The sequence below is a fragment of the Globicephala melas genome, chromosome 10, assembly GCF_963455315.2.
Source record: "Globicephala melas chromosome 10, mGloMel1.2, whole genome shotgun sequence".
Classification (NCBI taxonomy): domain Eukaryota; kingdom Metazoa; phylum Chordata; class Mammalia; order Artiodactyla; family Delphinidae; genus Globicephala; species Globicephala melas.
In genome coordinates, this window is record NC_083323.1 from 98,220,634 (window position 1) to 98,248,633 (window position 28,000).

General features: G+C 42.9%; 1 protein-coding gene across 1 annotated transcript; it reads right to left on the minus strand.

The window, feature by feature from the left end:
• Nucleotides 1–124: 124 nt before the first annotated feature.
• On the minus strand, nt 125–28,000 carry TIGAR (TP53 induced glycolysis regulatory phosphatase). The gene is made up of 6 exons (XM_030834680.2): nt 27,858–28,000; nt 19,383–19,420; nt 15,754–15,875; nt 6,482–6,559; nt 3,060–3,170; nt 125–2,159 (listed from the first exon to the last, which is right to left on the minus strand). The coding sequence occupies exons 1-6, from the start codon at nt 27,887–27,889 to the stop codon at nt 1,731–1,733; spliced, it is 810 nt and encodes a 269-aa protein (XP_030690540.2). The 5' UTR covers nt 27,890–28,000; the 3' UTR covers nt 125–1,730.

Genomic DNA, 28,000 nt, shown 5'->3' on the forward strand with positions numbered 1-28,000 from the left:
TTTAGAGAACCACTGGCTCTTGCCAAACTGGAGATGCACATTCTTTATGACACGGCACAAGGCTATTCCATGTAAGCACTGTTTCTATAAGAAAAGAGTGAATATACTGAGACACCCACTGATATGAGAATAAAGAAATAAAAGGTACTACCTTTATTCTGTGCGATACAGTGGTTACAAGTAACCAGCTCTATCTGTACATACCAACATAGAGCCCCAAGATATATGTGACACGTGAGGATACAGCATACAGACAGCTTGATATTTTGAATCAAGACCAGAAACACCAGAACAATACCATTGTACCCTTATGACACTAGGTGGCCACGTGAAGGACGGATGGGTATATGGACTCGCGGTGCTGGCTGTCTCTGTAGAGAACAGGAGGGAACAGGACAGCAACAGCTGCTTAAAGGAACTTGGCTTACATCGCAATGTGTTATTTCTTTTTTGAAAAAAAGCGGGGGGGAATATTACTTCTGGATGGCAGGGATGTGGACGTTTATTATCTGTCCTTTTTGGTTACTTTCCAACTTTTCGCCTGCAGTGAACTTCCTCTGCGCTCAGCCACATGCTCTGCTCCAGCACTGGCACGAGCACTGGCAGCGCTGGACACACTAAGGACAGCAGGATCCTGAACTTGAAATATGACTACACGTGATTTTAGCCTTAACTGACAGCCTCAGTCCTACCCTCTGTGAGCTGAGACTCACAGCATTCATCAACATGATCATTTAAAAGCAAACTGCATGGAAAACACGTTCTCCATTTACATGAGGGCCTCAGAGCGAGCCATCTTTTGTACAGAATTCAGGTAACCAAACTCCCTTTTCTCCAGTGCCATCTGGTGGAAAAGAGAGGAAACCTCATCTGTACCTTCCACAAAAAAAACCACGGTTCTTTTCAGTGAAGCCCCTCTTTTATTCTGGGGCTACTGTGAAGCAACCGTTTACTTTCTTTAGTGCCACCTTCAAACTAAATTCCTCAGCCTACAGCTTAGATAAGAAAGATCTGCTCTTTCCTCTTCCTCCGCTCAGATTCCTTCTTTAAAAATTTTGTAATCAGATGATGCTTCTTCCTCACGAGACTGTTCTGCAACCACAATCCACATTCATCTGCATCTCAAACCCTCCAGAGTAAACAATTCCAACAGCTGATTTCTGTATTAATCATTTAGTGTCGTTTGCTTTTACATGAACTATGACGGCAAGCATTTCTCCTTTAAAGGACTTTTTGAATATAACATATTTTCACATAAATATGGAGTGGAAATTACAAATAGTTCCCTCTTCCTAGGACTGGATGAGACAGTAAAAAAGAAAACATACAGTGTCTTACCAAGAGCCAATAAAACATGCCAGATTTTTCAGACATTAAAGAAAAATACCAAAAAAACCAGGACATTAACGAAGCAAAAAAACCACAGTAACAGGATTATTACTCCCCCAGTTTGCAATACTGAGTTCCTTCATCCATTTACAATCCAGAGATGTCACTGCAGGGCGGTAAGATTACCCTGGAAAATTCCAACCGTACTCACAAAGAAGAAGTCAATTCTCAATGGTTTTCCATTAGTGTTTCATGTGGCTCTGATTCCACCCGAGCTTTATGACCTGCTCTAACGGACAGCTTTTTAACTGTTCCCAAGCCTGCATTAGCAGAGAGTGGAAACAACGTCAAAGGCCCCCCTCAGAGGCTCACATTTGTTAGCTTTCGATGCAGATTTAAATTCAGTGAACTTTGGTCACCCCGGTCAGGTGGCCCTGGAGGTTCACACACACACACTGCGTGGTTGGTTTCACTTCTCCTTTCTCACAGTTTATGATAAAGACACTCATCCCTGTATTGGGGCTGACTGATGTGAGTTCGGACCTGCTCAGGGTCACCGGGAAGGAACACTTAAGGTCGGTCAGGAAATAATCCAACAGGCTTCTCATGTAGGCGCCGTGACTCACAACTAAGACACTGGCCACTAACCCTGGAGCGCCGCTGTCCGAATTAAACGTGGAGGTACAGTTTTTCCCTAAAGGAAATATCTCTGCCAAAGAACTTTCCAGACAGTCGCTCGGGGCTTCTTGGGAAAACTGTTCATTCTGACCTGCTTCTTTCAGGATCAGCTGACAAAGAAATTCAAAGAAGTCTTTTCCACGCATCTTCACCTACAAGGAAAGAAAAAAAAAGGTGAAATAAAGTGACATTAATGACTGTTTTAAGACGTAAACGGAACTGAGTTTTTCTACACGTCAGCGTCCGTGACTACAGAAGCAGGTGAAACGCTGTGTTTCTATTCATTCAACCAGTACTTCCACAGACACTGGTAAGTAAGCGCCCACCTTATTTCTGGACCCATGAAAGCATTTTGGGGACAAAGGTGAGTAAGATACAATGACTAATTCCTGACTTCAAAGCACTGGGAGTCTAGCTGGGGAAATCTACATGCAAACAGAAGCCCATAAAATAGCGGGAAACTAGGAATACCTAGGAAGCTGCCTCGGGCACTTCCGTTCAATTAGAACAACGAGGATAAGAAGCCTTCCCTCACTAAACTGATACAAAGTCTTTACAAGAAATTTATGAAAATTAAAAATGGTGGGGGGGGGGAATCACCAATAACACAATCAAAAGCAGAACACTCCAGAGCGACGCAAGCAGGGCTACAATGTCACTCAGAGCTGCAGGCGCAGGAGAGGCCTGCTGGTCTGCCACCCAAGTTGCTGGGTTTTGCCCACCATCCCGCTGACCGGCACCATGCCTGCTTCACCGTCTCCACTGCCACTGCGAAGGCTACTCTGCTCCCTTTTCAAGGAGTTTTCTTAACAGACCCATCTAATAACCCATTTCCTCAAATCCATTATCGGTAATGACTTAATAAACGAGAAAGACAGGACAGCTTAGAAGGGGAAAAAATGGTATGATGCAGAGTTGTTTTGTGAACCAAACAACTTCCAAACTGCTTAGCTACAATTCAGAAACATCTTGCTTACGCGACGAGTCAAGATTGCAGCTACTTTGACGTCGGCACGCTCATGGACGCGGCGACTTTCCCCAGGGCTACGTACCTGGTCCAAGGTCTCTCCTCCGGGCGGTGTGAACACAGGGCACTCCTGCCCAGCTGCTTTGGCCATGGCCCTTAGCTCACTCAGCGGCGAGCCTTCTGCAACCCCATATTTCTGCAATGATCCAACAGACAAAAAGGCCTCAAAGGAATTTGCAATACAACAACTAAGTACATGTTTATGGCAAATTCAGAACAATCATTCTGGGGATGAGCTTAGATTTCTTTGGCTTACTTTAGCCTGTCTCCTCGGAGAAAATGCAAACCCAGATCCATGTGACTTCAAAGCTCATTCGCTTTTTAGATTCATAAAAATTGAGTCTCAGCAAAGGACACGCAAGTCACAAAGGAAATGCAAATGGCCAATAAACATGGGAAATCTACCTCACTAGGAATCCAGAGAGTGAAAACTAAAATGACACCTTTCGTAAGTTATTAAATCAGAAGACCACAGAGATCACTAACAGCCAGTGTTGATGTGGGAAAAACTCTCTCCTAGATCATTCATGCGAGTATGAATTGGCACAGATTTTCTGGAAGGAAATGTAGCAAGACATACAAAAGTCTTTTTAAAAAGTACACACTCAGCAATTCCGTTTCTAGGAAATGTATGAGATATGTGTGTGAAGGATCAACTACAAAGATGTTTATATTTTAACATTATTTACATCAGTGGAAAATCTAGTCACAGCCTAGATGTCCTAAACTAGGTCAGTAGTAGCTTGGTCACACACATGACGCAATAGCAATATCTTAAGAGTACAGAGTCATTAATTATGTGATCATATTGATGTGCATTTATGGGCACTGAAAAACACAGTACGTGAGACAAGCCAGTTAAAAAACAATGCACAGAGTAGGATTTCATTTCGAAAAACATATACACAAACAGACAGATAAAAACAGACAAGAAGGAAAAAGTCGGGAGCACACATACCAAAATATTCAGTGTTTGTTGTGTGGGAGAAATTTTAATTGTATTTTTTTCTAAAGTGTTCTTAGTTTTAATTCCCTACAATGACAATGGATTACTTGCATAAGAAAATATTGAAAGAGACAAATCGTCACTTAGGGTTTGCACTGATGATGCCAACAGATTCTAACACCACCATCAGATAAGAAATCCAATAGTGAAATATTACTTTTTAATAAGAATACATGCACACTTTACCAGCTGCTCTTCCCATCTTCAAGCCCAATTTCTTACACTCTTAATTATATCTGGAGAACTACTACAAAGAGGGCCACTAAAAGCCATCAGTTGCTTTGTTTTCACAGGAATGGAAGTATCCTTTGTTGAATACTCCAAACGCTTTGCTGGGGCAGTTAGGAGGAGAGGACAGGCCGCTGCACAGCTCCCACCCTTGCTGAGACCGCAGGGTGGTGGGGATACCAAGTAACTGCAAGTGGAAAAGTGCCGAGATGGAGAGAGACTGACAGATACGGCAGGGATGTCTAATCTGGACTCGGGAAACCACCGAGGGCCATAGTCTCTGGTGAGTGGAAGCTGGTCAGGCCTGGGAGCAAGCATTCCAGGGAGAATGGAGGACAGATGCAGAGGTTCACTGAGCACAGGGTGTTCGGGAGATTCTGGGAAGAGGCTGAGAAGCGAGTGACCAGCGGCCCAGAGCACGGACTCCAGGCCCAGAGGCCTCAGTGTGAATCTGAACTCTGCCACGAATGAGCTCTGGGACCCTGGGCCTGGACTTGACCTCCATGTGCCTCGGTTTCTGCTTCTGTAAAACGGGGGTTAAGAAATGAGGTTTTTACATCTTCCCGGCACCGGGGTTCTTGTGAAGATCAACAAACCCGCAGCTCTTGGAACAGTGGTGGGATGTGGTGAGCGCAGCGCCAATGCCCACTCATGTGACCGCTAAACCCAGGCACCGAGCACCCGGCAAGGGGCAGGAGGCAACAGATCAGACCCCACAGCTCCCAAGAGCCGGGTCAGAGTTATGACAACTCCTGAGGGTAGAAGAGAAGCAGTGAACCCGTTTATACAGGGGTGTGGCAACCAAATTCTGCCAAGATTACCCTGGCTGCAGCGTGCAGATCAGACTGGGAAAGCAGGAGACCCGCTGTCCCAGCGCCCCAGGCGACAGGACGCCGCGCGGCAGCAGGAGGGCGGCGGGGGGCTCGCAGTGACCCAGGCGCCAGGATGCCGAGCAGGAGGGCAGCGGGGGGCTCGCAGAGACATGAAGCATTCAGGAACTTCTCAGAGGCTGAGCGGACGAGACGAGGACAGGATGCGCAGTGCGAGAGACGGTGAAGAGCCGGCAGGAGGGTTTCAGCCACTGCGTGAAGCAGGGCCACGTGGAGGGGGGGGCGCATTCCACTGGCCGGATGCGGCCGCGGGGCAGCTGAGCCACAGGCGGCTCGGTGTGTGTGTGCAGCTCAGGGAAGAGCCATGGACTGAAATCACTGCAGAGGATGAAGTTACTCAGGAGAGAGCACGGATGGAGAAGGGACGGCCCAGCCGATGACAGCGCTTTCTCCTTCACGTGATGGCGGGCCCTGGGCAGCGTTCCACTAAACTCGGGACATTTTCTTCTTTTAATCTATTCAGATTTAGTTTTGGGGATAGGTGTAGTTTTCGTTTTGTTTTGGTTGCGCTTTATTTTATTTTTTTGGCTACAAAGCGCGGCTTGCGGGACCTTAGCTCCCCGACCACGGATTGCACCCGCGCCCTCCGTGGTGAAAGTGTGGAGTCCTAACCACTTGACCGCCAGGGAGCTCCCAGGACACTTTTCTTTAACAACGTTCGAGCACTGGCTCCTGGGCACACAGTGAGCCTTTCCAGGGACAGTTTATGCTGGAGCTCTAGCCTATATGCTGAACTATAACAGTGAACACACGCAAGTTATGAAAAGCAGTTCTTTGAAGATGCCCTGGCCATTCTGTTACATTTCCCTCCAGGGGTAGAGGAAATCACAGGGCTGGCAGGACAGCAACCAGCTTACACGTTAGTATTATAGAGTGCACTAAAAACACTGCTCGAGGAGGAGACTTGGGGCCAAATCTCAGATCTGAAATTGCCGTCTTTTAGCTAAATCACCGTTTCAGGAAGATTCATTTCTGGTAAAGTATATAAAGTTGGCATAAAGAAGTCTATTCATGCTTATAATTATGGGGTAGGATTAGGAGACTGGGAAGAGAACTTTTCACCTTTAACTTTAAACTCTTCTGTACTAAGTTCTCACAAGTATGCCTTGCTTTTATAATTTAAGATGCCTCTTTCCTATGATTTTAATGATCAAAAAAGACACTATTTATGAGAGTAAGTAACAGTACTGCCACACAGTAGATTCTTCGTGTAATAGCTGATATCACATCCCTAGCAGGTAGGCATTTAATTTCTAGCCATGGGATAAACTGAGTTGGTTTATTGATAATTTATGGTAAAAGAACAATATGTAAGTTACTTACCCTTTCTCGAAGTCTTGAATCATACTTTACTGTCATATCTTTGCAAAATTTGCTCTTCTCCAAAATTCCATGCACGGTCTGCAAATCAAAAGACAACTATCTCTTTTCTCATAAAAATAATCATTCTTGGGGAATTCTCTGGTGGTCCAGTGGTTAGGACTCTGCACTTCCACTGCAGGGGGCCTGGGTTCGATCCCTGGTCGGGGAACTGAGATCCCACAAGCTGCACACGCAGCCAAAAAAAATATCATTCTGGGAGTGTTCAGGATGGTAGCATAGGAGGTCACTGAACTCACCTCCTCCCAAGGACAAGGAAAACCCCATAAGGCTAACAGCAGATTTTCCAGTAGAAACCTTACAGGCCAGAAGGGAGTGGCGTAACATATTCAAAGTGCTGAGAATTCCAACTAAGAAGCTTTTCTCTACCCAGCAAGGTTATTCAGAATTTAAGAAGAGATCAAGAGTTTCCCAGAAACAAAAGCTAAAGGAGTTCATCACCACTAAACCAACCCTAGAAAGAAAGAAATATTAACGGGGGAATGCCCTGGTGGTTCAGTGGTTAAGAATCCACCTGCCAATGCAGGGGACATGGGTTTGAGCCCTGGTCCAGGAAGATCCCACATGCCCCGGAGCAGCTGAGCCCGTGCGCCACAACTACTGAGCCTACATTCTAGAGCCTGCGAGCCATGACTACTGAGCCCACGCGCCTAGAGCCCGTGCTCTGCAACAAGAGAAGCCACCGCAATGAGAAGCCCGTGCACCACAACGAAGAGTAGCCCCCGCTCGCCTCAACTAGAGAAAGGCCGCCCACAGCAGCAAAGACCCAACGCAGCCAAAAATAAATAAATAATTAAATTTATTTATTTTTTTTAAAAAAAGAAATATTAAGGGGACTTCTTTAAGCTGAAAAGAAATGGCACTAATTAATAATAAGAAAACATATGAAAGCAAAAATCTCACTGGAAAAGGTAAATATATAATAAAGGCAGTAGATCAATCACTTGATGAAGATGAAAGACAAAAGCAGTAAAGTTACAATAATTAGCTAAGGGACGCATAAAATAAGAAGATGTAAAATGTGTCATAAAAGGTACAAGACATGGCAGGGAGGAGTAAAAAGCTAGTTTTGGAATGTGTTCAAATTTAAGTTGCTACCAACTTAAAACAGGCTACTACTTATATAGGATGTCCTATGTGAACCTCACAGTAACCACAAAGAAAAAATTTACACTAAATACACAAAAGAAAATGAAAAAGGAACCTAAACATAACGTTAAAGAAAACCACCAAACCACAAAGGAAGAGAGAAAGAGAAGAAAGGAGCAGAGAGAAACTACAGAAATAGCCAGAAAACAATGAACAAAATGGCAATAAGTACATACCTCTCAATAATTACTTGAAAGGTAACTCAACTAAATATGCCAATCAAAGATACAGAGTGGCTGAACAGATTAAAAAAAGAGCCATTTATGGGCTGCCTACAAGTGACTCACTTCAGAACAAAGGACACACACAGACTGCAAAAAGATGGGAAAAGATATTCCATGCAAACAGGAATGAAAAGAAAGCTGGAGTGGCTACACTCATATCAGACAAAGTAGACTTTAAAACAAAGACTGTAATAAAAGACAAAGAGAGCATGACATGATAAAGGGGTCAATCTAGCAAGAAGATATAATTTTATAAATGTATATGCACCCAACAGAGGAGCACCAAGATTAAAGCAAATATTAATGGACTTAAAGAGAGAAACTGAGAGCAATACAATAATAGTAGGGGACTTTAGCACCCCACTTACACAAATAGGTAGGTCATCCAGAGAGAAAATCAGTAAGTAACATCAGTCTTAAATAATGGATTTAATAGATAAAAACAGAACACTCCATCCAAAAGCAGCAAAATATTCTTAAATGCACATGGAACATTCTCCAGGACAGATCACACATTAGGTCACAAAACAAGTCTCAATACATTCAGGAATACTGAAATCATAACAAGCACCTTCTCTGACCACAACTGTATGAAACTAGAAATCAAGCACAAGGGAAAAAAACCCAGGAAAAACCACAAACATGTGGAGGTGAAACAACATGCTACTGAACAACCAATGGATCATCGAAGAAATCAAAGGAGAAATCAAAAAATACCTAGAGACAAATGAAAACAGAAATACGACATACCAAAATCTATGGGATGCGGCAAAAAACAGTTCTGACAGAAGTTCACAGCAATACAGGTCTACCTTATGAAATAAGAAAAACCCCAAATGATCTAACTTTACACCTAAAGGAACTAGGAAAAAAAAAGAACAAAGCCCAAAGTTAATAGACAAAAGGAAATAATAGAGATCAGAGTGGAAATAAATAAAATAGAGACCAAAAATAATAGGAAAAATATCAAGGAAAATAAGGGCTGGTTCTTTGAGAAGATAAACAAAATCAACAAACCTATAGCTAGACTAACCAAGAAAAAAGAGAGGACCCAAATAAATAAAATCAGAGATGAAAGAGGAGAGGTTCCAACTGATAACACAGAAGTACGAAGGACTGTAAGAGACTACTACAAACAATTATATGCCAACAGATTGAACAACCTAGAAGAAATGGATAAATTCCTAGAAATTTCAATGATTTTAAGACTAAATCATGAAGAAATAAAATATATGAATAGACTGATTACTAGTAAGGAGACTGAATCAGTAATCTAAAATCTTCCAACAAAAAAAAGCCCAGGACCAGATGGCTTCACTAACCATCTGGAATGCTACAAAACATTCAAAGATTTAATACCTAACCTTCTTGAAATCTTCCCCAAAACTGAAGAGGAGGGAGATCTTCCAAACACATTTTATAAACCCAGAATTACCCCTGACACCAAAACCAGACAAGGACATCACAGAAAGAACTATGGCCAGTATCCCTGATGAACATAAGATGCAAAAATCCTCAACAAGATATCAGCAAACCGAATCCAACAATACATTAAAAGGACCATAAACCATGATCAAGTGGGATTTATTCCAGGGATGCAAGGATGGTTCAACATATGCAAGCAACTAACATGGTACACCACATTAACTGAAGGATAAAAATCACATGATCATTTCAATAGATGCAGAAAAAGGATTTGACAAAATTCAACACCCATTTATGATTTTAAAAAAAAAAACTCTCAACCAAGTGGGGATAGAGTGAACATACCTCAACATAATAAAGGCTATATATGACAAGGCCACAGCTAGCATCATACTCAATGGTGAAAAGCTGAAAGCTTTTCCTCTAAGATCAGGAACAAGACAAGGATGCCCACCATCACACTTTTACTCAATATAGTTTTGGAAGTCCTAGTCACAGCAATTAGGAAAGAAAGAGAAATTAAGAAAATAGTCCCATTTACAGCTGCATCAACAAGAATAAAATACCTAGGAATAAATTTAACCATGGAGGTGAAACCTGTACACTGAACACTATGACACTGATGAAAAAAACTGAAGATACAAATAAATGGAAAGATATTCTGTGTTCATGGACTGGAAGAACTAATATTGTTAAAATGTCCATACTACCCAAAGCAATCTAGATTTGATGCAATCCCTATCAAAATTCCAGTGGCAATATTTCACAGAACTAGAACAAATGATTCTAAAATTTGTACAGAATCTCATAAGATCCCAAATAGCCAAAGCAATCCTAAGAAAGAACAAAGCTAGAGGAATCATGCTCCCTGATTTCAAACTATACTATAAAGCTACAGTAATCAAAACAGTATGGTACTGTCATAAAAACAGACACATAGATAAATGGAATAGAATAGACAGCCCAAAAATAAACCCACGTATATATGGACAATTAATTTACAACAAAGGAGCAAAGAACATACAATGGAGGAAGGACAGTCTCTTCAGCAAATGGTGTTGGGAAAACCAAGCGGCTACATGCAAAAGAAGAGACTACACTACTATCTTACACCCTACACAAAAGTTAACCCCAAATGGATTAAAGACTTGAATGTAAGGTCTGAAACCATAAAGGTCCTAGAAGAAAACACAGGCAGTAGTAACTTCACTGGCATTAGTATTTGCAATGTTTTTGTAGATCTGACTCTAAAGACAAGGGAGCAAAAATAAACAAGTGGGACTACATTAAGCTAAAAAGCTTCTGCATAGCAGAGGAAACCATCATCAAAATGAGAAAGCAACCTATTGAATGACAGAAGATAACTGCAAATCATATATCTAAGGGATTAATATCCAAAATATACAGTTGATCCTTGACTATGGGTTTGAACTGCACAGGTCCATGTATCCATGGATTTTTAAAAATACATACTACAGTACTACACGATCCTCAGATGTGGAACTGTGGATACAAAGGGCTAACTGCAAAGTTATATGCAGATTTTTGACTGCAAGGAGGGTGGGGGCCCCTAAGCCACACATTGTTCAAGGGCCAACTGTATAAAGAATGCACGTCAGTCAACTACAACAGAAACCCAAACAAGCCCGTTAAAAAATGGGAGGGCATCTGATTAGACATTTTCCAAAGACACACAGATGGCCAATAAGTACATGAAAAGATGTTCAACATCACTATTGCGGAAATGCAAATTAAAACTACATGAGCTATCACCTCACACCTGCTGGAATGGCTATCATCACAAAGACAAGAGATAAGAAACCCTGGAGAGAAAAAGGAACACTTGTGCACTGTTGGACTGTAAATTGGTGTAGCCACTATGGAAAACAGTACGGAGAGTCCTCAAAAAATTAAGAATAAAACTACCATATCACCCAGCTATTCCACTTCTGAGTTTTTGTTTTTGTTTTTTTTTTGGTCGTGACATGTGGTTTGCAGGATTCTCAGTTCCCTGACCAGGGATTGAACCTGGGCCATGGCAGTGAAAGCCCGGAATCCTAACCACTAGGCCACCAAGGAACTCCCCCACTTCTGAATATTTATCCAAAGAACACAAAAACACTGATTTGAAAAGCTATATATACCCTTATGTTCATTGCAGCATTATTTGCAATAGCCAAGATATGGAAACAACCGAAGTGTCCACTGATAAATGAATGGATAAAGAAGATGTGGTAGGACTTCCTGGGTGGCACAGTGGTTAAGAATCCGCCTGCCAATGCAGGGGACACAGGCTCAATCCCTGGTCCAGGAAGATCCCACATGCCGCGGACCAACTAAGCCCATGTGCCGCAACTACTGAGCCTGAGCTCTAGAGCCCGCGAGCCACAACTATTGAGGCCGTGTGCCACAACTACGGAAGCCTGTGTGCCTAGAGCCCGTGGTCCGCAACAAGAGTAGCCCCCGCTCACCACAACTAAAGAAAACCAGGGTGCAGCAACAAAGACCCAACGCAGCCAATAAATAAATAAATAAATAAATAAATAAATAAATGGCTTGTTCATAAATAACATTTTATTAGAACTCAGCCATTTATGTATCATTTACGGCTGCTTTCACAGTACAATGGCAGAGTTCACAATTGTGACACAGACCATACAACCCACAAAACTTAAAAATTTAACTAACTAGCCCTTTACAGAAAAAGGTTCTAGTTCATTAGTTCTCCATTCAGGTGTGTCTAAATTGGTTTTAAACCCATCCATTGAATATTAATTTCAGTTATCTTTTCAGTTCTAGAATTTGCATTTGGTTCTTGTTTTATAATTTCCAGTTCTCTGCTGAAATTCTCCATGTCATTTTTATCTGTGCATTCAATGATTATTTTAAAGGCTACATCTGATAACTCCAGATACCAGATAACTCCTGTGGCTCTTTCTGCTGCTTTTGCTCATTTTTGTTCATGTTTCCTTCTCTCATTGTGTACCTGGTTACTCTGACAAGAGACAATGTATTTGCAAAACGGTAGAAATCATTAAAGTCCATAGTCTGCCTTGTTTTTTAACTCCCTTCCAAAAATCAGACACTGTTTTACATCGTCAATATTTGTTTATATTTACCTATACCTGTAACAATTTCTTTTGCTCACTATTCTTTTCTGAATCTCAGACATCTCTTCTGGAATTTCTTTCCTTCTTCAATTATCCTTTGAAAGTTTCTTTCTAGCTTGTTTGTCTGAAATGTCTTCACCTATTCTCTAGAAAATGTTTTGCTGGTATAAAACTCTAGATTAATCTTTATTCTCTCTCAGCACATCAAATTATTGTTGATATTGACACATTTGTTGATGGTCTAATACTGGTCTTTAATGGATAATGTTTTTTCCTTCATAGTCTTTGGAGTTTTGCAATATTGCTGTAAGTGTAGATGTGTGGGTTTCTTTCTTTAATTCTGACCGGGATTTGTTTATACTTTCTGGATCGGATATTTTGCTATCTTTCAATAATTCTGTAGTTTATTAACTGTGACCTCTTCGAATATTGCCTCTTTCCCATTCTCTCTGATACTTCCTCTCGAAAGACGACAGACCTTCTCATCACATCCTTCTGTCTTAGTCTTATTTTTAATCTATTTTATCACACTGCGCTACACTTCAGTTGCTATCTTACATTTATCTATAAGCAAATGACCATTTCAGCTACATCTAGTCTATAATTTAGTACAGCCACTGAGGTTTTCATTTTTGGATAAACTTTTTCCATATTTTAAGTAAATTTTATTGAAGTATATTTCAAGTGTACAGGTCACCGAGCTGTGACAGAGCTAAGTACCGCCAAAATCAAGACAGAGAAGAAGTCTATCAGCCGAAATGATTCCTTCGTGCCCTTGCCAGCCAATGCCTCCCACTCCTGGCCCCCGGCCCGCACTACCTGCTTTATGTGTTCTAGAGTCTCATGTAAATGGAATCACACAGTCTGCACTCTTCCACATCTGCCTTCTTTTGCTCAGATACTGTTCTGGGGACTCCTCTGTGCTGCTGCTGAGGTGTATTCCACTGTATGAATATACCATGTTCATTTTATCCATTCACCTACTGATCAACACACTGGTCGTTTCCACTCTCTGCCCATCACAAATAAAGTTGCCATTAAACAGTTGTGTACAGGTCTTTGTGTGGACATATGTTCTTACTTCTCTGGGATAGACTTCTGGGATTGAAACTGCTGGATCACAGTTAGTGTGTGTTCAACTTTCAAGCCGTTTTCCAAAGCAGGCGTTCCGTTTTACATTCTCACCAGCAACGCCTTGAGTTCCAGCTGCTCCACATCCTTTATCTTTCTAATTTTAGCCACGCACACGTTGTGTAACGGTATCTTGCTGTGGTTTTAATGTGCGTTTCTGTCGCGATCAGTTATGCTGAGCACCTTCTCATCTGTTTACTGGCTTTCCCCGTATCTCACTTTGTAAAGTGCCCGGTCAAATTCAAACCTTTTGCCTATTTGTCTAATTACTGAGTTGGAAGAATCTTACATATTTATACAGCTAAGAGATATATATTGACATATGTGTCAGACATATACACATATATTACATACATGTAACACACGTTTACAATTTTCTCCCAATCTGTGTCTTGTTTATACTTTGTCCCAAGATGCCTTTATAAAGATCTTCCCCGTTTCCTTATAGAATTTTCATAGATTTAGCTTTTAGATTTGTTCTACGAACACCTGCAAGTTAGTTTTTGTGGACTGTGTGAGGTAAGAGTCACATGTCATGCTTTCCTGCTTGGATGGTCCACTGTTTCAACACCCTTTATTGAAAAGACCAAAAAAAAAAAAAAAAAAAAAAAAAAGAAAAGACCATCGTTTCAACCACGGAATTACCTTGGCACCTGTGTCAAAAGCCAACTGACCAAAAAGACTAAACGAAAACAACTGACCATATAAGTGTGGGTCCCTCAACTTGTGCCTGAAAGAAAAAGTCTTTATTTTGCCTTAATTTTTGAAAGTATTTTCACTGGGTATGTATTTGGAGATTTTTGAGTCATTATTTCTTCAAAATCTGTCTTTTTACTTTCATACTCACCCTCGTCCTTCTCCCCACTTCCCTTCTGAGACTTCAACTACACGTATATTGCACTGCTTGATACTGTCCTCCACGTCACTGAGACTCTTCACTTTCCCTTCTTAGTCTTTTTTCTTTCCACAGTTAATTTTGGAATGTTCAGTTTCCACGTCTTCATGTTCACTGACGTCTTCTTCTACAGTGTAACCTACAGTTAATCCCACCCTATGAAATTTTCATTTCAGAATACTGCATTTTTCACCTGTAGAAGATGAAATTTGGTTCTGCTGTCTCCTACTTCTCACCTCATGCTCCTCTGAGGACAGTTTAGCCTCACTATTAAGGTGTAATATGCTCTCTGTATCCAGCAAAGCCTCCCCTTGCGCTGGTGGGAATTCTGACTCCGCACCCTGTGTGAGCCCCAGGAACTGAGTGGATGACCGCCACCCGCCAGGGACCTTTGCCCTCCCGCCCGAAGCCATGTTTTCTGCCCTCGTGCAGTTTCAGCCACACGTGTGCAGATTAACCAACCGTCCAACAAAGAATCACGGGGATCCCTACACATGTCTATAGAGTTTTCTCTGTGCAGCTCTCTCTCCAGCACTCTTCCCCACAAATTTTACTTACTTAAACTCCCCAAATTCCAAGCTCTGTCCCCTCAATCACTGAGACCACTGTTCTCTATTTGGCTTTTTCTGCCAGAGTCTGGGAATTGCTTCAGCTGGAAAACCAGGACGATCAAGGGCTCACCTGTTTTGTTTCACTTCATTCGGGGATCGCAGCCCACGCTGCCTGGAGTCCAATGTCTGAAAACAGTTGCTTCACAGATTTTGTCCTGTTTTCTAGTTGTTTATGGGGGGGGGCTACATTCCAACCCTGTTATTCCCCCATGGTTGCCACAAAAGTCTCCTTCCACCGACCTTTTAGAAGTTGATTTGGTTCTTTCTTAAACCTCTGGGATCATTTTTATAGTAATCTGTTCCTCAAAGATATTTCACACGTCTTTTATTTCTTTAGAGTAACACAGTTGTTTTTCAAACTGTATCTGGATTCTAAAATCTGACGTCTCTGTGGTGTTTCCACTGGCTCTCTCTCACGACACCTTCTTTGCCTTTTTATAGGCCTTTTGTTAGACATTTTCCCCAAGCTACTCTAACTTAAAAATTACCACAATAAAACAAAGCACAGAAGTAAAATGAAGGGAAAAGAAGTAAGTTCTGTCAGGGAGAGGAGGGCTGGGGATGACGTCTCGTGTGAGTTAGTTCCCTGCGGACTCTGGCAGCAAATGTTTCAAGGTCACGACTGCTGAGACTTTTGACTCGTCAGCCTCAACCTTGACTCTAAGCTCACCTGCTTTGTCCTCATGAGGTCGCTGGAGAAAACGTGAGTAAACTTCACGTTATTAAGAAATATACCAGCAGCAGCTGCTTGTTTAAATCCAGTTTCTGAAAGAGGCTCATCTATTCCTTGTCCTGTGGTATTAAGAGAAAGAAGAGTCACATTCAACTATATATACATATATATGGGATGCAATAAAAATCACACCTAAGAGAATATACAGAGCATTTATCTATACTTTATTAAAAGATTTCCTTGGATACTTTTCCACATAACTTTTCAGAGAACTGAAAGCAAGCAAAATTCAGCTAGGATCCTGGAAAAGCTCTTCTGTATCTCCCAGAAGAATGTGTGTCTGGCGAGAACTGGGGAATGAGGAGGCTGCCCCGAGCTCTCCCCCCACATCGCCCATCACTTCACCACGTGTTTTATTAATGCTGCCCCCAACCTCACGTTTTCAGCTCAGCTGCTGCATTTGGGTAGTCGGATCATCACCTAGAAAAGTTTTCCTTCTTTATCTCCACTGTTTGAATTCAGGAACGTTCAGTATTGCAAGTCATCCTCAATAAACGCTGACAAGTCTTCTACTAATTTAGAGCAAGTAACAGGTCAGCCAATGACTCAACACACAGGCAAATAATCTGTCATGAATGAGAGTTGGCAGAAACAACAAGTAACAGATTTGGAACCACTAATACGTCAGACGTGTAAATCAGCAGAGACTATAAACAGAGTCACAAAAATAAGCGACAACAAGCGATCAAAAACCAGACAGCTTTCCAAAAGAACCAGACAGGTCTTTTAACAGTGAAAAATGGCATTGCTGAGGAGGGGAAAAAAACATCCCTCAGTGGATAAAAGGAGATTCATTGAGCTGAGAAGCTTCACGAGCCCAAAGGCAGGGCTGAAGCTGGCCCCTGGCACAGACACGAGGAGACGGAGAAGCGCAGATGTGTCAGAGACATGGAGCAAGGACGAGGATTCCTGAGCACAGACAGTGGGAACTCCAGAAAGACAAGAGAGAAAATGGAGAACAGAAGTGAGGGAACACATAAAACTACAGATGAAGGAAACACAGTGTACACCAAGAAGGATAAATTACTAAAAAAAAAAAAGTACCTTCCTAGATTTAGTAAGAGAAACTGCAGAATACCAAAATAAAACACAAAGACTTTAAAAGCAGTTACAGAGAAAGACAGATACCCACGGTGGGACACCATTTGGATAAGACAAGACTTCTGAAGCCAAAAAGCAGCAGATGAAAAGCTCCCAGGAGCCAAGAGAACTGTGAGTCTAGAACTGTCTGGACTAAAAAAGATCGAGGAGAATAAAAACAGTATCGTCTGGAATAGAATCAGTTGAAACCATCTTTACCACAAATTGATTTGCACAAGAGGACTTTTCAAAAAAGATGTTTCAGGAATGAAGGTCTGAGACGCAAAAGAAATGGTGAGGAGAGAAACTGGCAACTACAGATGTCAATCTAAACAAACACCAGGTAACAAATTAAATCATAATGCCTACACCGCATGGTTAAAAAAGGACAGGACCGAGATACTAAACAGCAGCACACACTTTGTATTTTTTCAGGAGAGATGATATTTCTCTTACACCTTGTTAGGCACAAATGGTAAAGGTATAAAGGCAACCATCAAAAGGATAGAGATGGCTTAGTTTGCGGCCAGGAGGGAAAGTAAGAGTGGGCTGGATAAAGAGAAGAAAAGGAAAAGCAGGCACCTAAGAAGTAAAGGTGAGTGAGAAGGAAAGGACTAGATAAAGAAGGGAGAAAAGAACCACAAAGGAAAAGTCCAAACACACCAGAAACCAGAGTCAATGTGGACAGACCACTCTCACCAGTTAACAGAAAGACCATATTTCTTTTTTTTCCTTTTTTTTTTTTAAGAATCAGAATCAGCTGCCTACCCTTTACAAGGTAACACTTAGGACATCAGTACACAGCAAGGCTGAATGGAAAGGGATAGGAAGATCTATACCGGGCAAATCCCAACCCCAAACAGCCGGAGTTGCCATGTCACTCTCAGACATGCAGACTTTATGACAACAGTCTTAGTAAGGATTGTAAAGATCACTATAAACAATCAGCGTTCCCATTCACCACGAAGACAGAGCAATTTTAAAACTTGTATGTGCCTAATAAATTAGCCTCTAGCTGCATAAAAGCAAAACACATAAAGCACAAGTTGACAGAACTTCAGGTATTAAAGGATGAGCTGGCCATCACAGCGGGAAATTCAACATATCTCACTCATAAACTGACGCTTAGCTCACACAGGCAAATGAGTAAATTTACAAAATTAGTAAAGTATGGAAGATTTGAACAACAAAATCAAGGTCAAGTATTTGATACAGAACTCCACACCCAACAATTAGAAAACAGATTTTTTTCTCAAACACACAGTAGTAGGTTTATAAAAACTGACCATGCTAACCAATTTCAAAGACGTATTATCAAATAAACCATATTGTCAGAACACAAAGCAATTACAGTGGAAGCCAATCACAAAAGATGAAGAACAAAACCAAAAAGCCCATTCATTTGGAAATTTAAAAAACAGTTCTAAATAACTCATGGGTCAATGAAGAAATCATAACGGAAATTTAAGACACTTGGTGCTGAATACTTACCAGATTACTACAAATCAAAACTGCAGGTATGTGACAAAAAAATGGTACTTAGAAACATATAAGGCTTGAGGGTTTTAAAAAAAATAAAAAGGAGGCTATAACTTAAAGAACTAAGCATCTAACTTCCAAAGTTAGGAAAACACAAAACAGACCTAAAAAACAGGTGTGAACGTGAAAATTTTACTCATGTTTTACCGTCAGCTTCAAATGAAATGAGACCAAGGAGCAGGGCCCACGGACAAGGCGGTACTGTACGTGAGCCCAGAGGATGCTCTGGGTGGGGCCCAGGTCAATGGGAAATAGAGGTGCGTTTAATTATCAGACTGATTTCCAGAAGAGGGAGGCAAGCACACAGGGTATGAAAATCAGCTTCTGCAAACCCCAGATGTCCCTAACCCAAAAATATAAAACTAATGCTTGTATAATCCAAGCAGAGAAACAGCACGTCTAGCTGCAAGACATTCTTTAAAAGCCAGGCCAGCTGGATCACAGGGAGATTAAAAGATCTGAACCCAAATTAACAGAACAAGGCAGGGGGCAGAGGAGAGTCTATTCAGAATAAAGTAACAACCCCATGTGAGAACAGGAATTCTCTTTTTAAACCATTTCTTTGTTACTACTAAAAATAATATAAGTATCTTAGCAGAAAAATACCATTAACACCAGCCAGTAAATTTTTTGTTTCCAAATATGAAATCATTTAAAATCCTGGCAGATACATTTTAAGACAACTAGACTCAATATAACTCCTTAATCAGCTTTGAAGCTGCCCACGAACAACTTGGAGCACTGTTCTTTACATCTAATTCACTCAAGAGACTCTTGGTTACCATTTGCTCTGATCGTATTTCTGTGACCATGATGATTTAATTCCGTAATCCCAGTTCACAGTCCAGAGCGGCCCCCGGTCCACCCTACCCCACCGGATCTGATTAACCCATATTTCACATTAATACTAACAGAGAGAGCTAAAATAAGAGTCAGAGCATACCAACCTTGAAGGATTTTCTCCTTGTTAAGTCTTGTTTCTCCACTAAAACAGGGAGGGAAAAAAGCCTTTATTACCAAATTAGGTTATTTTTGAAATGAGGAAAAAAAAATCAGCAACGAAAGGTAATGATACTTGTAAAGACAGCATATTGTACATACGTCAGAGTCTAACCTGTAAAGATAAAATGTATTCTAAACTACTGTCTGCAATCATCTATTCTATGTGCCTAATCGATAAGCTAAAAATTTCAAATTGCCCCAAATTCAAATGTATAGATCAACAATCTTAAGCGAACTAAAGGTAGAAAATGCTATTTCAAAAGTAGTATATGTATGTATAAAAAATTTTTGTTAAATAATCTTCTTAAATATGTTGATCAAAACTACTCCCACATTGTGACAGCCTGGAGGGGTGGGATAGGGAGGGTGGGAGGGAGGGAGACACAAGAGGGAAGAGATATGGGAACATATGTATATGTATAACTGATTCACTTTGTTATAAAGCAGAAACTAACACACCATTGTAAAGTAATTATACCCCAATAAAGATGTTAAAAAAAAAAAAAAAAACTACTCCCACAGGCATCGGGACCAAAACACAACACCTGGTCCATCCGTCCGTCCGCGGCGCTGAGCGGACAGGCGCGAGGGACGGAGAGCGGAGCGCAGACCCGCAGACCCTGGCCCTGCCCCCTCGGTCCTGGAGCTGCTCAAAGCTGCTCCACTTCGCAACACCAAGGAATTACAAAAGCAAACCCAGCCCACTCTGAAGCAACCCAGAGAGCGACGGGGGAAGCGGTGCCCCAAAGCAACTGGACTGAGGCTGGAGGGGGAAGGGGAGGGTGAGGGCACCTGGACCAGACCAGACAAGAGTGCAGGTGGGAGCTGGCGTGTGCTGTGCGCACACTGGACAGAAAACTGGAAACGGTGGGGGGAAACACCCCACAGGCCTCTTCGGATCGAGTTATCGCCTCATCTGGAATCAACTGTCCCCACAGCCCACGTCCACACCCTTTCAGGTCGGCGAGAGGTGAAACTCCGTGAGGGGAAACCTCGCTGCCATCTTCCGGGCCCAGGAGCAAGACTGCTTGGCGCTACACTCACCTGCTGGGTTAAGCTCAATGCCTCAGCTTCCTCATCTGTCAAATGGGGATAATAGACGGTCCCAACCTCACAAGATTCTCGGGATGATGGGATGAACACAGGTAAAGCACCCAGACACTGCCTGGCTGTAGGAAGCACTCAGTAGCTGTATTTATAAGCCATTTTTGGACAGACTATATAGATATCCAAGACTTAATGCACTTTTAATCTTTTAAAAATTATGAAACAAATAGTAAATAACATAATGATAAAGCCAGCAGGCACGTAACACCACCCACGTTAACAGATCACTGCCGGCCTCCAGGACCCCGTCCCTGTCCACCACGATGTCCTCCCTCCCCAGTGGATGCCGTGCCAGGACTTTTGCCCGCTCCGGTGCTCACCCTTCCTCTTCGCTTTCCTGCCCACGTGCAGCATAGATTAGTTTGCCTGTTGTTGAACTTTACAGTGACTTGCTTCTTACTCTACGTGGTTTTCTGTGTTGCTTCTTTTGTTCAACATTTTGGGAGATACACCAGCGTTGCTGAGTGTGGCCGCACTCGATTCTCGTTTTTACTGTGTAAACTTCACTGTAAGGATTTACTACGACGTAGTACATGGTCCACTGTGATAGACACTTAGACTGTTTCCAGTTCCGGGCTACACTGCCATGAATGTCTTTGTTCAGAGCACAGAAGACTCTCTAGGGCAGTGGTTCTCAAAAGCATGGTCCCTGGACTTGCATCACTGGCATTGCCTGGAAACTCACTGGAAATGCAGTGTCTCAGGCCCCACCTGCCCCCAGACACGCTGACTCAGGAGCTGTGAGGTGGCGGCCAGCAGAGTCTGTTTTAATAAACCCGCCAAGTGATGCTGATGCGTGCTCATGTCTGAGATCCACTCAAGGACTGGTAAGCAAGTCTTTCCGTGAACCAAGTTTTGTTGGAATACAGTCATACCCATACGTTTATTTATTGTTTATGACTGTTTTCACACTCTAATGGTGGAAATGATCAGTTCAGACAGACCATGCGGCCTGCAAAGCCTGAACTATTCGCTCTCAGGGGTCTGTTGACCCCTGCCTAGGGACCGTGCCTAGCACTAGAACTGCGGGGCCACGGCGCATCCAGCTTTATTCGATAAGGCCAAGTGGTTATACCAGTCGCGACCCCTCTGCAGCGTTCCACATCCTCACTATAATGTGACAGCTTTCAATTTGTGCCAAGACGGAACCTGAACAGTTTCCCTCACCTTGACTTTAATTGGTGTTTCCCTGATTACCATGAAGGCTCATCACTCCTGCTTTGTTTTTTACGTGAAGCAGTAGTTTAAAAAGAAAAATATCTTGCGTGGGACTGATTCACTCAGATCCAGAAAGGAATGCCACCAGACCTTGGTCGTGATCACAAACTCGCGTCTCTGCCCCTTGTTTATACCTTGCCCCTCGTTTATAAAAACAGGGGTTTTTCAACCTCACCTAGAGCACAGGTTCTCAAACTCGAGTGTGTCTCAGAATCCCCTAGGGGTCTTATTAAAACAGAGACCACTGGATCTGGCCAAAGTGTTCTCATTCTTCAAGACCCAACACAGCCAGATGACTCCTTGAAGTAGCTTTCCCTCTCCAGCACCGTTCCCTACCGCCCCATCCCCTTTAACTACCCCAACTCTGCGCTCCCATTTTTCCCGGCACTACTGTAGTTAGTTACCTTCTGTACTACGCTAGTTAACTTTTGTAGTCGTGCATCTATCCTGGCCCCAGTTCCTTAAAAGGCACGGCCAGAGGCTGCATCACCCTAACATGCCTGGTCCCTGGAGAAAATCCTGGGAAATAACAGAAGCTCAGTGTACATGCTCTCTGGATGGAGGGTCATCTGGAAATATCCACCAAAATGACAAGTCTGTTTACCCTTTGATTCAGCAGCCCTGTTACTGGAAATGCTTGCATTCATCTAGATTTAAAAGAATGTTTGCTACAGTATATTTCTAACAGTGAAAGATGGTAAATAACCTAAATTCCCTTTAGCAGGGAACCCGTTACTTTAACAAATGAACAGTGGGATATCTACCTGATGGAATTCGATGCGGCTGTGTCTGCGGGAGAGTGATTTACGTAAAGAGATGGAAAAATCACCAAGACATATTCAGCAGAAAAAGCAAGGTACAGAATAATATACAAAGATTGCTACCTTTTTAGAAAGGCAGGACAGGGACTTCCCTGGTGGCGCAGTGGTTAAGAATCCACCTGCCAATGCAGGGGACATGGGTTCGAGCCCTGGTCCGGGAAGATCCCACATGCCGCGGAGCAACTAAGCCCGTGTGCCACAACTACTGAGCCTGTGCTCTAGGGCCCGCGAGCCACAACTACTGAGCCCTTGTGCCACAACTACTGAAGCCTGCGTGCCTAGAGCCCGTGCTCTGCAACAAGAGAAGCCACCGCAAGGAGAAGCCCGAGCACTGCAACGAAGACCCAACAGAGCCAAAAATAATTTTTAAAAAAAGAAAGAAAGAAGGAAAGAACAAGAAAGGCAGGACACAAGAGTAAACGTTTGCATCTGCACGAGAGATGCCGGGAGAACGCAGAGGCTGTGGTCACCTGCAGGGGGAGAGGACAGAAAACTCAGGAGAACTGTTCTGATTTCTAAACGTGTGGACGTAGCGGCTTAAAAAATATACGACAAGTGAGTGAGATTACACAGCACGACTAGCCGCGCACTTGCCAGTATTATCATTCGTGAGGTGAATATTAATAAAAGATGTCTTGCAGCATTCCAAAACCCATTCAGAATCGTATGAAATGGATAGGAAAGAGATTAAGCTCTGCGGTTCAGATGAACAAAGCAGCCAGGGAAGTGATGGGGAAGGCACTGCTTCTCATACAGAAAACAGTTCCCAAACACTGGATCCACTTCCTGTCTGTCTCAGCCTCACAGTCTTGCTGAGACCAAGAATAAAAGTGCTGTACTTCACTTCTGTACGAGTGACGTCCTCTTTAGACAATGGCTTTGTAACCAATTCAATTACCAGCAAAATTCAAATAACGCCTCCCTGGCCCCCAATCCCATATTTACTTTTATATGGGAAACTCAGAAGGTTTTGCCCACTTCCTGTGGATCACAAGCTCTCTTGCTCATTGCACAAATTTAAAATCAAGGGTGAGAAGAAATTTAATAATTACGCTGGACCAGGTCTTTACAAATCACACAAATGATTTGCCAAGACGATAACTTTTTGTATGCTTACTGAAAAGGTAGCTCAAGATTTTAACTTAATCCCAATAGCTGATTTGATCACGGATTCAGAAGAACACATTATATCATCAAAATGTCATCCTATTAAAAAACAGAATCCCAGTACTTTGATAATTTGTAACAGTACTGCCCCAGCATCTCACCAATTCCAGCAAAAGGAGAAAAAATAGCTGTAATATAATAAAAGGTTTCCTTTAGCTATAAGTCAGTAGAGACTGCTGCAGACATTAGTGCATTATTAATAATCACTGCTGTTCTACTGGGCATTTTTTGCTTTCAAATCACTTTATAAACATTATAGTGTAAGAATCTAGAAAGAGAATTTTTTTTCCAAAAATGTGCACACATATTTAGTTTTACAGCTTTTATCAGCTTTTTCGAGAGGTCTGTACAAATGCTTGAAGCCACTGTTTAGTTTGTTTGGGGAGTGGGAGAGGAAAGTGGGTGGCTAAAATAGGTTTACTATGAAGCTACTTCCCTAACCGAAGCTCGGCTGTGGCAGTGGCGGGGAAGGCAGGGGGAGTGGAAAGGTCAGAGGAGTGTATTTTAAAGGAGTCAGGAATAACAGCACTGATTCTCAAAACCTGCAGTGTGACTCACTTCCAGGACAGACGCCCGACTCCGCGAGAACGCAAGCACTTCGGCCGGGAAGTCAAGTCTGTGACCGGCCGTTTAAAGGCCCACAGATATGCACCATTTATTTTGTGGATAATCATGCTCTTCTCCCCTTAAAAAGACATGTTATTTTGTTAGTTCTGGTTTGTATTCTATAGCGTTTCTCTAGAAATCATATAGAAAGCTTAATTTCCCAATCACATCCTTTTTAATAATTCAAATTCCACGGACCAGGACTCGGTTTGCTGCAGCAGAGACAAATCATGGGAAGTCAGTATATACTTGGGGCAAGTTTTCAAAATAGATATGCTTTGGTGTACACAGGAATGGAGTGTACTCACCTGATATTTAATCATGCATATACAGCTATATCCTAATTCCTCCACACCAGTTAATTCATTTGAAAATGGATTAATAATTTGAAAACATAGAAGATTTCAAGCACTAGTAACATGGAGAGTTTCACCAGATGGTCTGGGGGCAAAAATGTAAAATACTCAATTCATGATATATTTTTGTCTATATGTAGATTAGGCCTAGTTGCGTAGGTTCTCCCAGTTAATCAACCCTACTCCCAGAAAACAAATATCACAGTAACATAACAATTACATGCATCTTGATAAAAGTTGACAGATGATCCAATATTCATCTGGCCTCTGCTTTATTAACAAACAGAACAATGACTAGCATTCATGAAGACTAAGTGCCGACAGAGGCAGAGTAAGAAAAACCAATCAGTTTTGCTGTCAATACCTACACTGATTCATCATCTTTTTTCGAAGCACAGGCTCCGGACGCGCAGGCTCAGCGGCCATGGCTCACGGGCCCAGCCGCTCCGCGGCATGTAGGATCCTCCCGGACCGGGGCACGAACCCGTGTCCCCTGCATCGGCAGGCAGACCCCCAACCACTGCGCCACCAGGGAAGCCCCATGATTCATCATCTTTAAGTAGTTAAAAGTAAAGGAAATTTACTTTGTAAAAATGTTTAAAGAGCTAGCTAAAAACGGAAGTGAAATGGGATGGTTTTGCAGGCAACCAACTGCAAACTCCTACAAAGAACCTTTCAAGGGAACTAGGGCCTTCGATGTGCCATGTGGGTGATGGCAGTGCCGACCTGCATATACTGGGGTTTTCAACCATGCTGCTCTAACGCCACCAGACGCTACAGCTCAATCAGACTAGTAGACTTGAAGTTTGAAAGGTGGGGTATTCTGTTCCAAAAATGATACAACTGGTAACTCTCCCTTTCAAGTATGATGATGAAGACCAACACAGATGGTAACAGCACAGATTCATAAAGGATTTGCCTGAACTTAAAGAAACTGCATTTAAAAAGTTTTCTTGCATTATCCAAAAATTATCCAACTCTTAAACACACTGAGTTTCAAAGCGTTTGACAGAGTCAGGTAAGAGATAACTCAAGTTAAATTCCCACTATTATGCTCAATGATTCAATCTTGCTGATTCCAGTAAGAGTCATTACATTGAACTCTGGTGATCAATCAAGTTTGCAACTGTTTCTTTTCCTGAAAGAATCATCCATTTTTAGCTTTGAGAACTCTGAAGGAGAAAACTAACCCTATCAATTATTTCAACACTTCCTTTGCACTTTCCCATGAATAAAACAGAGCAAAGTAAACTATTCTTATCACTCTTCATGGTTATATCACAGGAAATAAAAAGTAGCCTCTGAAATGGCTGATGATATTTAAGCAACCTACAAACACTAGGTTTCAACTCTGTAAAATTGGAGGCAGAAGGGCATAGTATATAGTTAAGAGGATGGGCCGCAGATCTGCTGCCTTGGTTTAAAGGCCACCACCCAACTTGTCATGTGACTATAAGCAAGTCACATGCCCTCCGTGTCTGTTTCCTCACCGGCAAATTGAGAAGCCAGTCTTTACCTCACCAGACTGTTGTCAGAATTTAATTACGACAGTGCCTGGCACATACTAATTTATTAAGACTTATTTTTAAATTAATTCCTCATAGGAATTCTATGATGAATGCATTTTAAAAATCAAGCCCTTTTTAAGAAGCAGGGAGGGGATAAAATCCGAACTCATGTAACTACTGTTTATTAAGAAACTGAATCGGGATCATCTTGTTTTTCAAGGGGTGGTTTTGCCCAGATTTTCTACGACTTCTGAGTGGCAATTACACGCCAGGCACTGTGTCAAGGCATCCAGAAACTTCAGAGGAAAATGAGGGCAATCAAGACACTAATTCCTGTTCTGCTACTGACTAGCTGGATGACCTTAAGAAGGTCACACGACAGTCATAAAGCCTTCTAAAAATGGAGAGGGGTGGGGCGGAAAGAGAGGAGCTCGATTTCTAGCTCAGTCATTAAAATCCTGTGAATCCTAACGGAACAACTTCAGATGGTTGCCAAGATAATCTTCCTATAAAGTAAAAACAGGACCAAAGACGATAGCAGCTAAAGTCAGCTTGACAAGGTTAGACCATATTGCTGTTCTCCACAAGCTTCACGATGTCAAAAACGGCATCTTAGTTCCCTGCAACCCTTAGTTACGGGCTGACACACAGCACCCGCTCAGAATGCTGGTCCCATTAACACACAAATTGGAGGACTCCCTGCATCTGTATCAGAGCTGTCCTTACAGAAACAAAAGTTAGTTAATTCTCAGATATATTTCTCCCCCTCCACTGTGCTGTATGCTTCACCTTTCTGACACTTCATTATCACACTAACCCAGTGAAGTGGGTCCTATCACTAACGCCATTTTATAAATCAGGAAACTGAGGTCGTAGAGATTAAGTCGGTGAAAGGAAGCCCAGGTTACAAGGCTCCTAGCTGGAGCCCAGATTCTAACCTACGTCGATCTTTCTCGAAAAATCTGTGCTCCTGACCTCCCTGAATTCCACCTCCCATTAACACCGGGCCAAGAAGAGTCGAGAAGGAAAAAGGAAGAGACGTAAAGACTTGTCAGCATTTAGCTTCCTGTAACGTTATATGATAAACATATTTATTCGGGGCGATGCAGGCGGCTGAGAGCAGGGCGAGGCCCCCTCTCCTCCCCCAGCGACAGAAGATCTGCGGAGAAGAAGCGAATCTCAGACACAAGCCTGGGGGGCCGAGGCGACCGAGGGGACAGGGACGGAGCCGTCGCAGAGCCTAGAGCGGAAACGTCGGCCCCGGACCAGTCACTCTGCAGACCCTGGAGGACCGGCCGCGGGCAAACGCGGGGCCCGGGAGGTGCGGCGACAGGGCTGTCTCTTCAGCTTCAGCTGCCACCCGGAGACGGGGGCCCTTGACACTCACTCCTCCCGACCTCCCTGTCCCCATCGAACGCGGGACCGCTGCCATCTGACACCTGGCTTCCCGCTCAGCTTCGCTGGGGCAGGAGGGCCGGTAGGGGGTAACTCACAGGAAACACCTAGAAATCGCCAGGCCGAGCCTCGGAGGAGCAAATGGGACGGGCAGGGCGGGGCGGGTGCAGATCTTCAGTCCCCCAGCCCAGCCCGCAACACTCCACGGAGGGGAAAGGGCAGCCCGCGCAGGCCATACTCACTGCCGGACCACTGTCAGAGCGAAGCGCGTCATCCCGCCGGCGCCAGGACAGAGCAAAGCAAAGGCCGCGCACGCCGCCCGAACCGTCACCCACACTCCGCACAAGCCAACCGGCACTGCGCCCGCCGCACCCCGCAGCTTCCG

Excerpts from the sequence above, each read along its gene's own strand:
- TIGAR (XM_030834680.2), bottom strand. The coding sequence starts at position 27,889 with ATGACGCGCTTCGCTCTGACAGTGGTCCGGCA. Across the intron at positions 19,421-27,857 it reads GCTCTGACAGTGGTCCGGCA|TGGAGAAACAAGACTTAACA; the intron begins GTGAGTATGGCC and ends TCCCTGTTTTAG. Across the intron at positions 3,171-6,481 it reads ATTCAAGACTTCGAGAAAGG|AAATATGGGGTTGCAGAAGG; the intron begins GTAAGTAACTTA and ends GGATCATTGCAG.